The sequence below is a fragment of the Capra hircus genome, chromosome 4 (assembly GCF_001704415.2).
Source record: "Capra hircus breed San Clemente chromosome 4, ASM170441v1, whole genome shotgun sequence".
NCBI classification, from domain to species: Eukaryota; Metazoa; Chordata; class Mammalia; order Artiodactyla; family Bovidae; genus Capra; species Capra hircus.
In genome coordinates this window covers 17,713,080-17,728,772 of record NC_030811.1, presented here as the reverse complement: position 1 = coordinate 17,728,772, position 15,693 = coordinate 17,713,080, and the positions used below count along the sequence as shown (strand labels likewise).

The window sequence follows — 15,693 nt, the reverse complement described above, 5'->3', positions numbered from 1 at the left end:
AAATTGGAGCCCTTGTGCATTGCTGATAAAAATGTAAAGTGATACAGGCTGCTATAGAAAACTGTGTGGCAGTTTCTTAAAACCTTAAACACAGATTTACCACATAGTCCAGCAATTCCACTTCTGGGTATATACCCAAAAGAACTGAAAGCAAGAACTGATATTTGTACAGTGTTCCTAACAGCATTATTCACAATAGCTAAAAGGTAGAAGCAACTCAAGTGCCCATCAGTGGATGAGTGGATAAACAAAATGGGATAGAATACAATTGAATAGTGTTCCACCTTCATAAGGGAGGAAACTCTCACAAAGGCTATAATATGGGTGAACCTTGAGGACACTGTACTAAGTGAAATAAGCCAGTGTCAGAAAAAACAAATATTGTGTGAGATCACTCATATGAGGGACATAGAAGAGTCATATTCGTAGACAGAAAGCAAAATGGCAGCTGTCAGGGGCTTCCCTGCCAGAAGGGGGAAATGAGGAGCTGTTGTTTAATAGGTACAGAGTTGCTGTTTTAAAGGAGATCAGTCCTGAATATCTATTGGAAGGACTGATGTTGAAGCTGAAACTCTAAAACTTTGGCCACCTGATGCGAAGAAGTGACTCATTAGAAAAGACCCTGATGCTGGGAAAGATTGAAGGCAGAAGAAGGGGATGACAGAGGATGAGATGGTTGGATGGCATCTCCGATGCAATGGACATGGGTTTGAATAAGTTCCTGGAGTTGGTGATGACAGGGATGCCTGGCGTGCTGCAGTTCATGGGGTTGCAAAGAGTCGGACATGACTGAGTGACTGAACTGAACCGAACTGAACTAATGCTGGGAAAGACTGAAGGCGGGAGGAGAAGGGGACAACAGAGGATGAGACGGTGGGATGGCATCACCGACGCAATGGATATGAGTTTGAGTAAGCTCTGAGAGTTGGTGAGGGACAGGGAAGCCTGGCATGCTGCAGTCCATGGGGTCACAGAGGGTTGGGCAAGACTGAGCGACTGAACTGAGGTAGAGCTTCAGTTTCAAAAGATGAAAAGAGTTCTGGAGATTGGTCGCACAGCAACACTACTGAGCAATACATTTAAAAAGGTTAAGATGGTAAAATCTATGTGATGTGTTTTATCTTAGTTAAAAATAAATTTTTGTTGAAGTTAAAGATTTTTGATTTACAGAACACAGGGCAGAATCTCCTCCTCAGACACAAGGCGAATGACTCTAAGACCACTAAGTGATCAAACACGTGAATCAGACATGCGGCGTAGGCCTGGGGCAGAGACAGGAAAGGAACAGCGTGGTGCAAGAGTGACAGGGAAGTGCTGTGTCCCAGGCAGTCCCGTGGGAAACAGTTCTACAGCAGGCTTGGGGAGAGTGAACAGTAAACAGATGCCAGGGAAGCCCGGCTGCTGCAGGCTCTGGGGTCACAAAGAGCTGGACACATCTTAGTGACTGAACAACAACTGCTACTTCTGTTTGGTTTTAGTATGTAAAAAGAGGGGTCCCTGATTAAGTGTAAGAGTTCAACTAAAACTGAATTGTAAAAGGAGAAAGTATAATACCACGCAGTGGTGAAGTGGTTTGGGGTGAAAACCCAAGTTCTATTTGTGCATCTGTAAAATGAATTGACAACAGAACCTAAAGTTGACTTGAAGGTTAAAGAAGATGCATGTAAGATTCTCAGCACTGCGCTCGACACACTGCACTCAATAAATGCTAGCCATACTGCTATTAATAATGTTTCTGCTTCTAGAAAGTCGTTAAGGTAGTTACTCACTAAGTTGACAACTCTTATACAGATGGTCAAGACAAATTTCGTTTGAGCTGTGTTCTTTCATCCTGGATGATATGGTACTGGCAGCCTCCGGTACAGAATCTACAAGACAGGGAGGAAGCATGTAAGCGAACTGTAACATTTAAACCAAAAAACAAGATACTTGGTCTAACAGTGGGAAAGAGTATCTGAAATGGGGGCCAGGTTCAAGAAAATTCCTAAGATTCATGTACTGCTCATGAGAGCCCAGATATGAAAACAAACATCAAAGTCAGGGTTACTTCATGTCATGCTGCTTTCTTAAACCATGGCTGAACTACTCCTGTTCTCAAATAAATGGAGCAACTTACTCTACACAGTTCTAGGGTTGGTCCTTCTGTCTTCCTATGTCCTCATCAGTACCACTGCTTAACCCAAACCCTTTGCCCTTTAGTACTGCTAAGGAACATCCAAAGAGAAACCACCAGCCGTGGCTACTCTACGCAAACACGAGACATGGGGCCCCTCTTTGTCCCTCAGTGATCACACGGAACCCAGCCTGGAGCCCGCCTTGTCATCTCACTGGCATGGGTAACAGGGATTTGAGCTGCGTTCTGACCATGGGTCCCATAGGCTGCAGCTCTGTTGCTTAAGGAAGGTGTAACAGAAGGGACCTTGGTAAAAATGATGTTTATGAATCCTTGTACCAAGGTGAGACGTGCCAAATTATAAATCAGTAAAAAAATGTATGCAACATAAAAAATTGCTTATGCAGGATCACCTAAGCTGTAAACAAACTAGGTATAGAAAAACATTAAAGAATATAAGTGAAAAGTTCATTATACATTTCTTTGTGTAACCACAGTATCTTTACTTACATTAATATCAATTATTAATACTATTATAACATCCTTGTATAAAATATTATGTTTATACAAAAGAAAAAGAAGGGACCTTGGGGAAAGCAAGTGTTCCTTGTGCGGGGGCAGAGGGCTCCCCACGTGTGGGCAGGACCTGCTTGTTAACCCCCGAATTCCAGAACATAACACATCTTTCTTTCCTCTGACTGCCGCCATGAAGCCAAACCCAGTGGCACCAGTTTTACCTACATTGATAGTTTTATCCATCACTTTATCCATCCATCTACTGGCACTGTGGACAGACTGACTAGCCCAGAAGGTCTCTTCTGTGTGATTACCATTAACAAAGGCCGCGGCTCCATCCCCAGTCATCTTGCCAGCGGTGGGCAGATGACTCCGAGGTGTTCCGGTGTCTGGATTCCTAGGTAACGATTTTTCTCTCTGACTACTGCTTGGGGTTTGGTAATTTGCCAGTCTCGTGGAGGTGGTATCTACGGCCATGCCATCAGCCTTATTATCAAAAAGCGGGAAATGCTGGCTGTCTTGATTCCCACTCCTGCACTCCGCGTTCACATGGTCCGAGGAAAGGACAGTGGTGCTCTTTCTGGTGGTGATGGTTTCAGGTGTTTGCGGAGAACCGGGAGGAGAGAAGGAGAAGGCTGGACTGGAGGAAAGCCAACTCTTTTTACCGGTGTCCTGGTCATTCTGCCAGGACGCAGGGCCCTTCCAGTTGAAGGCTGGTGTCAAATCACTATGATTCCCATAGAAAAGATCCTTTGCGCTGCCGTTCTCTGCAAGCTTCTGGCTTCCTCCCCCTTGATGGGTTCCTCCAAGAACAACAGCTGCAGACGGGACGGAGGCAGGCGGGGGACACTCCTGACTTCCCAGATGCGAGAATTTGTGGGCAAGATCCTCGACAGGCCCGTCACTCGGGACAGAGCCGCGGTGGCCAGCAGGCTCTGGGCTTGCTGAGCAGGACCTCTGGGCAGGAGTTGAAGCTGCTGGAAGAAATTCCTCGCTGCCCCGGTCTCTGCTCCTACTCCTCCCTCTGTATGCTGGGTCTCTACGATGGGGAGGAGGAGCTGGGAAAGAAAAACCAAACAACAAAAGTTAGCTTTAATGTCACTAACTCTGTACCCGCCTCCCATTCGGCCTCAGAGGGGCCAGGTGAAGTGAGAGTGGGGTAAAGCAGAAACAGTGTCAGCAGGAGAGAAGAAAAGGAAGGACTCCGTCAGCAGGCAAAAGAAGTTCAGATGTTTTTGTGGGCAAGTATATTTGGAGGTCTAAAAATCTTTTCAGGAAGTCCCCATGACCACTTTTAGGGATCTCACTCTTTCCACCTCGGACCCCTAAACGTTCACACTGGAGAAGCGGTGAATTAACCTGGCACTGTCATTCGGCGATCCTGCAGAGTCAAACGCTGCCACTGCTTGCAACAGCCAGGACCTGAGCCATGCTGTGCTTAGTCGCTCAGTCGTGTCCGACTCTTTGCAACGCCATGGACTGTAGCCCACCAGGCTGCTCTCCGTAGGAATTCTCCAGGCGAGGATACCGGAGAGGGTTGCCATTTCCTCCTCCAGGGGATCTTCCCGACCCAGAAATTGGACCCGTGTCTCCTGCATTGCAGGCGGATTCTTTACCTGCTGAGCTACCAGGGAAGCCCAGCCACGACATGGAGGCAACCTAAACGTCCATTGATAGAGGAATGGATAAAGAAGACGCGGTACCTATCTACGATGGAAAATGCCATTTGCAGCAATACAGATGGGCCTAGAGTGTCATACTACTTCACACTAGAGTGAAGCAAGTCAAATAGAGGAGAACCATCCTGTGACATGCCTTATATGGGTAATCTTCAAAGAAATGATACAAATGAACTTATCCACAAAACAGAAAAGGACTCATAGACTTAGAGAAGGAACTTAGGACTACCAGCGGCGGAAGGATGGAGGGAAGGGATGGTTAGGGAATTTGAGATCAACATATACACACTGCTATATTTAAAGTGGATAACCAACAAGGACCTACTGTAGCACAGAGAGCTCTGCTCAGTGTTCATGGCAGCCTAGACGGGAGGGGAGTTTGGGGGAGAATGGATACATGTATATATAAGGCTGAGTCCCTCTGCTGTGCACCTGAAACTATAGCAATATTGTTAACTGACTATTCTCCAAAATCAAATAAAAAGTTTAAAAAAATTAATTTGTGTGAAAATCTTGTCAAGGTGGAAAAATCCCCCCTTCCTGCCAGCCCAGCAGAAAACACCACCTTTGGCCTAGGATAAAGGTTGAGCTAACCCTGGCTCTTCTCAGCTTCTCTCATGGGACTTAGACGCAGCTCCTAAATGCCCGCTGTCTTAGGTGGGGCTGTCCACAGTCTTCAAGTTCAAGTCCACATTCACTGCTGGGGTGAATGGAGAGATAGACTAGTGCTCACCAGAGACGAGTGCCCCCAAATCACTAAGAGTTCACCCATATTTTGACACAATCATACCTAAGCTAAGAAGTCACAATACCTAAAACAACAAAAAAAAAGAAAATAAGGAAAGGTCTGATTTCACTGAAGCTTGGAATTATCCAGAGTTGTTCATCTGGCCCCCAAGCTTAAGTCAGCGATATCCAAAATTTAAAAAAAAAAAAAAAATTGACCTCTTTCTAGAAACATTTGAAGTCACAGCCCCGGGAAGCAAAGAGAAGGGAGGGAATGAGCGTGCGTGTGTTTGTGTGTGCAAAAAGTGTGGTGTGCTTGTATGTGATGTTTATATGTGGGGTTCATATATGTTTCTGTGAAGTGTGTGCATGTGTGTGTGTGATATGCCTACGTGGTGGACATGTGAGGGGTGTATGTGTATGTACATGAGGTTTGCACAAACGGTGTGTGGCACATGTCCCTTACATGTTGGCAACGTGCCCAAGTGTGAAGTGTGTCTGTGTGGCGTGGATGCATGGGATAGCATGAAATCAAACTGCAAAATCACACATATACTATGATCATAATTATGTAAAAATTGTGTATGCATATCGACAAGGTCTGAAAGGGAAAATAGTTTTACATGATGAGGTAGGGTGAGTATAAGTAGAGATTCCCTCCCCTTGTGATTTCTGTTTATTTCCGTTTATCCTGTTAAGAAGGCCACCAAGCTTACCTTTCCACGCTGAGGGCTTCTTCCGGCGGTGCCTGCTATTGCAGATGTCCTGGATGTTCTGGACCACGCTTGAGCTCAGCCCGTGCTCCCTCATGACGGCCAGCACCCTTCTGTCCATCAGGTTATGGGACCGGAAGCAATTGGCATAACCACAGTTCCCTCGGGTAAAATGTTCACAGACGTGGAGTCTTTCACACGGGGGCTGCTGGTTACAAACCTGTCTTCCACCCTCACCCTTATAATTCTTGCATATCTACAGAAGAAAGAAACAAGAACCAGAAAGAAAACATTGTTTCTCTATGTGCCACACGTTAAGGAAAGTTTGTGTAAATATAATGATCTATATGGGAATAGAATCTAAAAAAGAGTGGATCTATGTATCAGTTCAGTCAGTTGCTCAGTCGTGACCAACTCTTTGCAACCCCAGGGACTGCAGCATGCCAGGCCTCCCTGTCCATCACCAACCCCCAGAGTTTACTCAAACTCATGTCCATTGAGTCAGTGATGCCATACAATCATCTCATCCTCTGTCGTCCCCTTCTCCTCCCACCTTCAATCTTTCCCAGCATCAGGGTCTTCAAATGAGTCAGTTCTTCATATCAGGCAGCCAAAATATTGGAGTTTCAGCATCCACATCAGTCCTTCCAATGAATATTCAGGACCGATTTCCTTTAGGATGGACAGGTTGGGTCTAGGTATAGGTATAACTGATTCACTCCTGAAACTAACACAACTATACACCAATAAATATTGATTAAATAAATAAATAATTAAAATGCATTTTTTTTTTTTTTTTTTTTACTTCCTGGTAAGAAAAAAATGCATATTTTCTTATTTCCTGAAAGAAAAAGAAAAAAACAGAAGCACAGATATAAACTTCCCTGACGACTCAGCAGGTAAAGAATCTTCCTTTAATGCAGGAGCTGCAGGAGATGCAGGTTCAATCCCTGTGTCAGGAAGATCCCTTGGAGAAGGAAACGGCAACCCTCTCTAGTATTCTTGTCTGGGAAATCCCATGGACGGAGGAGCCTGGTGGGCTACAGTCCATGGGGTCGCACAGAGTCAGACACGACTGAGCACATGAGCAGAAGCAGAGATATATCTAAGGAAAAAAACTGTATGTGTATAACTCTGTAATCTCTGTTGAGTTATATTCAATCAGTGACTTATTTGGGGAAGAAGAGGCCTACAAACTAACTTAAAGGAACTTGACTTTTATTAACCTCTTTTGGAAGAATCAATATAAGATGGCCAGCTATAGATAGAACAAAACAGGACCCAAAGGGAGCCCTACATATAAAGGAATCCCAAAGAGGAAGGCCCACCTTTGGATATCAACACATCTTCAATTAAAAGACCATCTTCAATTAGAAGAACACTGCAGGGGGCGCATGTTATCCTGCATGCCATGTAGTACAGTCAAAAAGAAAAGAAAGGATGTGAGGTCTTACTTTCAGCTGCTGGGAGCTGGGCAGAATGTGGCAGTTTCTCAAAAGACCAAGTGCTAGTTGAACATTTTTATATGTAAATAGGTATATCTACATATCTAGCTCTACAGAGATGTAATTCTTACTGAAAGGAGAGCAGGAGAAGTATATCGTCAGTGAGGCCAGACCCTGTGATACAGGACTAGAGGATGTTGGTTGAAGTCTGCAGCTGGAAGCAGCTATAAGTGACTTCACATCTGAGTTACTTACTTACTCCCAGCCTCTTGCCCTTGCTGTAGAAGACAAAAATATTTGCTCCCTTCACCTAACCATGTTGTGGAGCAGGATAAATAATAAAATACATAATGTCTTGAGCACAATACAAAATGTGATGCAAATGTTTGAGTCGTTACACAAAGAGGCTTAAACACAAAAGCATTTGTAAGTTGTTTCAACAGACTCTGAGCAAACCAGATCAACATGGGCCACTGTGGTGTATCCAGGTGGGAAAGACATGGATTCAACCATGATTGAGCCATACAAACAACTTCTAAACCTGATGCAAATACATATTATTGTGATAGAGTCTAGGAGCCAGAATCGAGACTCTTGGCCAACAGTTCTCAAAGTGTGGTCCCTGGACCAACAGCATCAGCTCCAACTGAAAACTAACTAGAAATACAAACCCTTGGGCCCTTCCCTGTATCTACAGTCAGAACAGCCAGAGAAGCCCAGCAATCTGGGTTTGACAAACACTCCTGGTGATTCTGACCCACTCTAAAGCTTAAGAGCCAGAATTCTCAGGGCTCAAGTCAAACAAGGATTATTAGCAACTTCACAAATGATACTTTGGTTAACATTCCTAGTACTATTCTGATGTTTAAAAAAGACTGCTCCTGCCAGAACAAATGAGACCCATTTCTCCCTTTTAATAAATGCACTTCAATTATCCATGTTTATATACCAAGAAGTTCAGGTTTATGCGTTTATGTTCTCACAGGTTAAGCAAAGTGGAAAAGTGTGAACGTGTTTGGTATCTGAGGGCAGGCGTGTGCCTTGCCCACCAGTGGCTTCAGGATTTAACTCAGTGCTACCCTTGCACTCCTGAGTGTTAGCTGAATGACTGCAAAGCAAACAGTTAAGTGAGACCCTGAAGGGTGAAATGCCTTGTCCAAGATCACATAGGTAGTTGGTGGCAAAGGCAGAACTTAGAGACATGGAGGAACCATCCTTGATCAACTATCCTTGGAACTAGTTGAACTCTGGCTGACCACTCCCCTCCCCTGCTAAAACCTTGGAAATACTGCGCCTTACTCCCCCAAGTTAAAACACTCCTACAGAGACAACTCTTGCCCAGAATAGTCAAACAGAGACTTATGTCATCGGTGCTCTAGTTGATTCCCCATCACAGGAACCAGCTTCTCAGACTTCTGGTCCCAGGAAGCAGTACAGTCTGCTAATCTGTGATCCTACCCCAACAGGTGGTAAAAGGCAATTAAGTTATCAGCTAAAAATAAACTTCAAGCACAAACCGTTCCACCCTACCCTCTAATCACGGGTTCTGAATTCTTAAAATCCATGGGTACGGCAAGGGAGCCTCAGGTGACACTTCAGACTCTCTGTGTGATTAAGGTCAGCGTCCTCCTATGAGAAGCCTCCTAGCACTTTTGTCAATGGGCTTTTTCTGGGCTAAGTCAGCAACAGCACCATCCAGTAGGTTCTTTCCTAGAGAAAGGAAGAGCCACCGCTCCTCTTATTCTCCAGGGACGTGATATAGCAAGTCCTTGGTGATTCTGGAGAACAGAAGCAGAGAGCTGACCTGGTGAGTGACGTTTCCAACCCTTCAAGTTTAACACTAGGTTAGACCCCGGGCAACACTCTCTCAAGAGTCATGACAAGCGTTCAACTGTTGTCATTCTTTCACATGAAAGGGAAAGGAGAGGGTGCCTCTGTTAGTCAATGGGACCTTTAACGAGTTAGGGTGTAAGGCATTTTCCCCATACTGGTAGCCAGGAAGGACTGGGCTGGCTGGCACATAGGCCAAGGGCCATAGAGATCCTAAGATAAGACCTCTGAACCTTGGGTTCCTGGAAACAGAGAGAATAAGAGAGAGAGAAACTCAAGTACATAAATGAAAGAATGCCTGGGGAAGTGAGTTATATATAGTTAAATATCCCTCCCCCACCCTTCCTCTCTGAAGACATTTTTACAGAGTGTCTTGCATTCCTATCTTGCCTGAGTTCAGTAATCAACACAAAATCACCCCACGTGTCCTAAGTTTTCCTAAGTCCTCAGGGAAACACACTGAGCTTAGAGTCAAAAGATGTTTAATCCTCCAGAAGTCCCTAATAGCTATCTTGTCATACATAAAAGTATGACCGAATTTCACCCTTGTTATCTTATCTCAGTCCCTTCCACCCTCTCAATTTGAGGCTTCCATTACGTTTCTGCGCCACTCTTCCAATGTGAGGCTAACTTCTTTACACAAGGATTTTTCTGAGATCATTCTCAGGTACCATTCTTTAAGCAGCAGCATCTGATTTTCAAGTCAATATTCCTAGGTGGATGAGACTGTTAATTATCTGAGATTATTCTTATCTTTCTTCTAATAATAGAAGCTTCCAAGTTTTAGCTGGACACATAGTTACCCAGCCAGAAAACTACATTTCCCAGCATGCCTTCTCCCTAAGTGCCATCATGTGATAAGTTCTGGCGAGTGAGATGGAGCATACAATGAATGAGATATAATATCCAAGTCACATCCTTTTAAAAAGGAAGCAGCTTGTTTTTTACTTACTCCTTGTCTACGTTCCTATTGGCTAGAAAAATGATGACACTGAGAAGAGCCTCCTTGTACCATGGGGAAGAAGCCACATATTAAAAGAGAACAGAGATATCTACTGGTCCAGTAATAAAACAGATCTATTATATATAAGATAACAAGGCTGATCTACTGGTCCGAGTCCCTACATGACATCATGGAATTCAGCTGCCTGACCATCAGACTACCTGCCTGCCTACCTCTAGGCAAGACCAAAAGTCAGCAAACTATTAGCATAAATGATCAAATAGTTTAGGCTTGGCAGGCCATCAATCTCTGTTGCAAATACTCAACTCACTCTTGTATGAGAAAGCGGTCATAGACAATATATAAATGAATGAGTGTGACTGTGTTCCAATTAAACTACAAAAACAGGCGGCAGGTGGGATGTGGTCCATGGAGTAGTTTGGTGACCTCAGATCTACACTACCAAGAGATGGAGAAACAAAGCAATATTTTACTTGAATCACTGCATTGTGAGATCTCTTTGTTACAACTTAGCCTCAAGCAATGTACCCTGTCATCTTCCGAAATCTTGCTTCAAAGCCCACCTCTTCCAGGAAGTCCCTCGGATGTAAGTCATCAATTAGTCTTATTGTTAGTTCTTCAGATCACACTTGCTCGCATAGGGTCCCCTAGCAGCCCAGGGGAGGAGGAATTCCAGACTCAAATACTTATTAAACTTCAAATAAGAAGGAAACTGTTGGAATCTCCAGGTCACTTAGCAACAGCCACCTGCTGACTGCCACCTGCTGAGCCCTGGTGCCAGGTTTTCTCTGCCCCCATGCCAACACACACAGGACACCACACTGCCAAAGGCATTCTGCTTGCTTTTCAAACTGAGGAATCAGAACTTACCTCGGGCATAAAAAAAGGGTCACTTTGGAGGAGGAGCACCGCCAATTCCTCTTGGTTCAGTCCAGAGAGCCCATGGTTTGTCAGGACCCTGAAGTTATCTTCTGAGAGAACCTCGTGAGAATATTTGCATAAATTCCTGGAAGAAAATAACAATGGTCAGCATTTCCACTTCACAGAAAATAAAGAAAAAGCAATCATCCAGGAAACCTTTCAAGTGAAAATCAATGCCCACATCCTTGGGTAACTAACACAAGATTGGTCCAGCTTCAAGAATACACTTTAAAAATATAAATTGATGAAACACGTAGATAGGAAAAGAGAATATGAGGATCTCTTCATAAATTACACACATGTATTCTTTTTGTTAAACTTTTTATTTTGTATCGGAGTATAGCTGATTGACAACATACACGTTATGCTTTAATTTATTGCAATCCTTCTTTAAACGTCTCCTCTCAGTCAGTTCAGTTCAGTTCAGTCACTCAGTCGTGTCCGACTCTTTGCGACCCCATGAATCGCAGCATGCCAGGCCTCCCTGTCCATCACCAACTCCCGGAGTTCACTCAGACTCACGTCCATTGAGTCAGTGATGCCATCTCCTCTAGTATACGTTAATTACGTAAGACGAGGAAAAAACAGCAAAGAAACTGAAATCAATTTAGTGGAAATGACTGCTCATTGAGAGGCAAATAATAATTAGGATAACACATCCTAATGACAATAAAATCAATGGGATAAGAGAATTTCATTGATCAAACTAAACTAGATGAAACTGTTCCTTGCTTTATCACTTCTATGAATGTATACCTATGTGATTTGTGACCACAAAGGAATGCAACAAGCTTGTCATCGCATATTTCAAACAACTTTACCAAGAAAGTGATAAAAATCCCCTTCACTTTAAGACTGATGATTTAGGTCTGACAGAACTTTCTGTGATGATGGACTTGTTCTATAATCTGAGCTTTCTGAGATGTAAGCCAGACATGACTAGCACACACGTGAAATATAGGTAGTAAGACTTAGGAAACTAAATTTTCCATTTTATTTCAATTAATCTAAATTTGAATAGCCTCATATGACTAGTGGCCACAAGACTGCATGGCAGAGATTTAAACATTTGCTCTTAAAAATGTGGTGGGAGCAGTAGCTTTACCATTATCACGAATTTAGAATATCCTAGGCTCCACCCCAGCTCAAGTGAAGCAAAATCTGCCTTTCAACAAGACCCCCAGATCATAATTACACTGATGTCCCACAAGCACTGAGTTATTAGACCAAGCATTGAGACGCTGACAGCACTGATGTTTCCATCAGACAAACATAACTTGACAATTAGCAATGTTCACCTAACAAATGTCTTCTACTTCTTAACTTATATACGTACATTCCCTATAATATCACCAACATCCTCAGATTTATGGTTTTAATAGTTGCTAATGTGATGGGATCTTAATATCTTCCAGTTTGTACAACCATTATCAAATTGTCAGGTGGTTAGGTAATGGCCAGATTTTCACTATACAACCTTCATAAACCTTTCCTCTTTCACATTATTTTCTTGAGATGTATTTGAGAGTATTGCCTAAGTGGTTGGTGTTTCATTTTGACCTCCTGCTCTGCAGAAAACATACTAGTAAATCTAGGGAGTGTGTCTCTTTCCCTCCAAGCACATTAACATAGAGTTTTATCACTTTTGCTACTTAACTAAGAAAACAGATTCATGCTTTTAATTTGCACTTTAATTATTAGCAAGACTGAAATATTCCAAATGTAGGTTTGATGCTCATATTTCCTCTTATACTATTTGTTCATAGCTTTTAACTGTTTATCTATAGATTTATAATTGTTCTTTATATTTTAATGCTAATCTTTACCAGCCTTGTTTATTTCAAATAGTTTTTCACTTTTCCCTTTTTATCAAGAACTTATTAAGCTTTCTATTGCTCAATTTTTATACAGTCAGATCCTTCCAATTCACCACTTGTAATTTAGCCCACTGTTTTAATACTTGAAAACTTAATTCCTCCACCACAGCTGGATAACTATAATATATCATTTTGTTTCACTTTTTAAAAAGATATTTTCAACTTTAAAATATCTAGAGCTTATTTTGAAAACCAGCATCAGAGGACAGACGTGCTTTATATCTTTTCTCAGTAATGTCTATTGAATGGGATTCCTTTCTTACTATTTTGTTGTCCAGAACTATTGTTTGTTAACTTTTTAGCAAATTTAGAATGCAGGGAATCCTTATTATGTTTTATCAATTTACTATTCTGCTTTGCATCTGATACCATACAATATAAATGCTCTTTGTACCACATTTTAAATATTAACAGAATAATTTACCCTATTATCTGTTCTTTTCAAAAATTTCCTTAATATGCTCAAGTATTATTTTCTCTATAGAAACTGTATTATCGTTTTGTCAATTTCCACAAAATATCATATGGAATCTAATTTGTCTTAACTCCATACATTAGATTAGATATTATGTCATCTTACTATTTTAAATCTTCTGATTTTAGGACAGAAAATATCTCTTCATTTATTCAAGTCTTACGCTATTTTTCTTACTGAGAATTAAAATCTTTCTTTTCATAGTTCTCTTTCATTTCCCAAATATTAAACATAAATCAGTTGTCACTATTGTTTTTCGTTGTCACTGTAAACAGAAATGCAACTGACTGCAAAATTATCTTATTGAAATTGACAGTGATTTTTGTAATGTAAACACCTACATAAAAGTTATTCTCTAAGAACTGGTCTTTGAAAGTCACTATTCAAATGCCACTGTCTGTGTGTAAGGCATTTCTGAAACACTCTGGCATTGCTTTTGGATCTAGCTGTAGGAACCCCAAAAAAAAAGTCAGAATCAACAACCATGGCAGCTGCCACCTGAGCCCTTAAAACCCAGCCAGCCCTCCCACACTCCCTGCTTCATGCAAAAGTCAAAGGCAGGTGGTCAGGCTCTATTGACAGCCTGTATCCCAGCCATTTTCTAGGGCGTGCACTCTCCTGGTTTTCTTCACCAGGAGTCCTGCCTTTTAGTGTGTTTCTGGCACTCCCTGATAAAGCTGACATCAGCTCTCTGCTTGCTCTTGGGGTTTGTGGTTTCAGATAACTGCTCCCCCACAGCCCCCACTCCCCAGAGCCCTCAGCAGCTACGCAAAACTACACCTTATCTCTTTCCCAATCATCACGGGAGGCGGGCATCTACGAAGAGATTCTACAGCAGGAAGGGGCCCAGCCTCCACCCCAAAGCAGGAAACCCCTCCAGTACAGCTTTTACGAGACATGTGTGAGCCTCCCTACCTCTCTAGACTTCTTACTCCCCTGGGCATTGCCGCTAATGACCCTCTCAATCCGGAGCAGAAAATGAGCTCACTGAAACACCCCACCCCTAGGCAGCTTCTACCCTCTGGCTCAGAGATATCGGACAGCGGGTAGGTGGGAGGAATTAAGAACCTTTCTTTCCTTTGAGCTTCAGTCCAGATGTTGTGGTCACAATACCAAGACGATCATACCTCGCCTATGGCCGGATTACAGTCATACTTGAAGACCCAGCCCCTCTCCAGATTCCAGCAACACACAGCCTCGGTCTTACCTGTCTTGCACCTGCTCTGCCCTTGCCAAGGGGCAGTGGGGCACTTCCAAGGTCCTGGAAGTCAGTATTTCCTCTAAATAACTAAAGGCAACCAGGCAAGCCTATGGAGAAGCCCTCTGCCTGGAGCCCCAAGAGTCTGGGCTTTCCCAGCCCACCTAAGACACTCATGCCCATAGGAGGAGCTCAGCCAGCACACATGGTGCTGGCTGGGTCCTTGATGCTGCCTGTCTGAGGGCCCAGATCACTCTTCATTTCTCATCTCCATCCTCAGGCAATCTATTCATTCCTCTAGATTCTATTATCCTCACCTTGAACCCAGCTTCAGTCAGCAGCATGTCATATCTAGCCTTGGGTTCTGACCTGCAGCTCCATCCCTGGGAGGCCCTGCTCTGTCTTCCCACATTTCCTAGACTTTTCCAAGCTTCTTAGAGGATTTATCTCCGCCCTAATTTCAAAAAAGTGGGGCAGTTCTCACTCACTTATCTGGGGAGTGACTAAGACCAAGGACTTCCCAGGTGGCACTGGGAAGTGGTAAAGAACCTGCTTGCCAATCCCGGAGACCTAAGAGACTCAGGTTTGATGGCTGGGTTGGGAAGATCCCCAACATTCCCCAGCATTCTTGCCTGGAGAATCCCATGGACAGAGGAGTCTGTGGGCTAGAGTCCACAGAGTCAGACACAAATGAAGTGACTTAGCCCATATGCATGCAAGTAAGACCAGAAGTACGGATGCTAACACTCATCACATAGTTTCTAAGTGACAGGTACTGGATCTGTTATTTATAACCTATGAGGAAATATTCTACTTTTTATTTTGGGAAACTGAGGCTAGGTAACATGAGAAATAAAAGGTGACTCAAATAAGAGGAAAAGCTCATCACTGAACTCAGAACTCAAGAAAATTAAAAACATAATCTGGAAAAATAAAAACAAACAGGACTGAATATTTTCCAAACCAAAAAGAAAAAAAAGAAAGCCATGCTAGACCATCCCAGTTACTGTTCCCTTGTTGCTGTTATTGTTTGGCAGCTCAGTCGTGTCCAGTTCTTTGCAATCCCATGGACTGTAGCCCACCAGGCTCCTCTGTCCACGGGAGACAAGAATACCGGAGTAGATTGCCATTTCTTTCTCCAGGAGATCTTTTCCAGGGATCGAACCTGGGTCTCTTGCATTGCAAGCAGATTCTTTACCATCTGAGCTACCAAGGAAGAATATGGTGTAGGAGGGA

General features: G+C 43.1%; 1 protein-coding gene across 1 annotated transcript in view; it reads right to left on the bottom strand.

The window, feature by feature from the left end:
- The window catches only part of ZC3HAV1 (zinc finger CCCH-type containing, antiviral 1), a 51,326-nt gene that overhangs the window by 20,923 nt on the left and 14,710 nt on the right, over window positions 1-15,693 (bottom strand). Inside the window, exons 2-5 of the mRNA XM_018046885.1 lie at window positions 10,857-10,992; window positions 5,751-6,003; window positions 2,944-3,687; window positions 1,770-1,868 (exon numbers count right to left, since the gene is read on the bottom strand). Of these exons, the coding sequence (XP_017902374.1) occupies window positions 1,770-1,868; window positions 2,944-3,687; window positions 5,751-6,003; window positions 10,857-10,992 (1,232 nt within the window). The remainder of the gene's footprint in view (window positions 1-1,769; window positions 1,869-2,943; window positions 3,688-5,750; window positions 6,004-10,856; window positions 10,993-15,693) is intronic.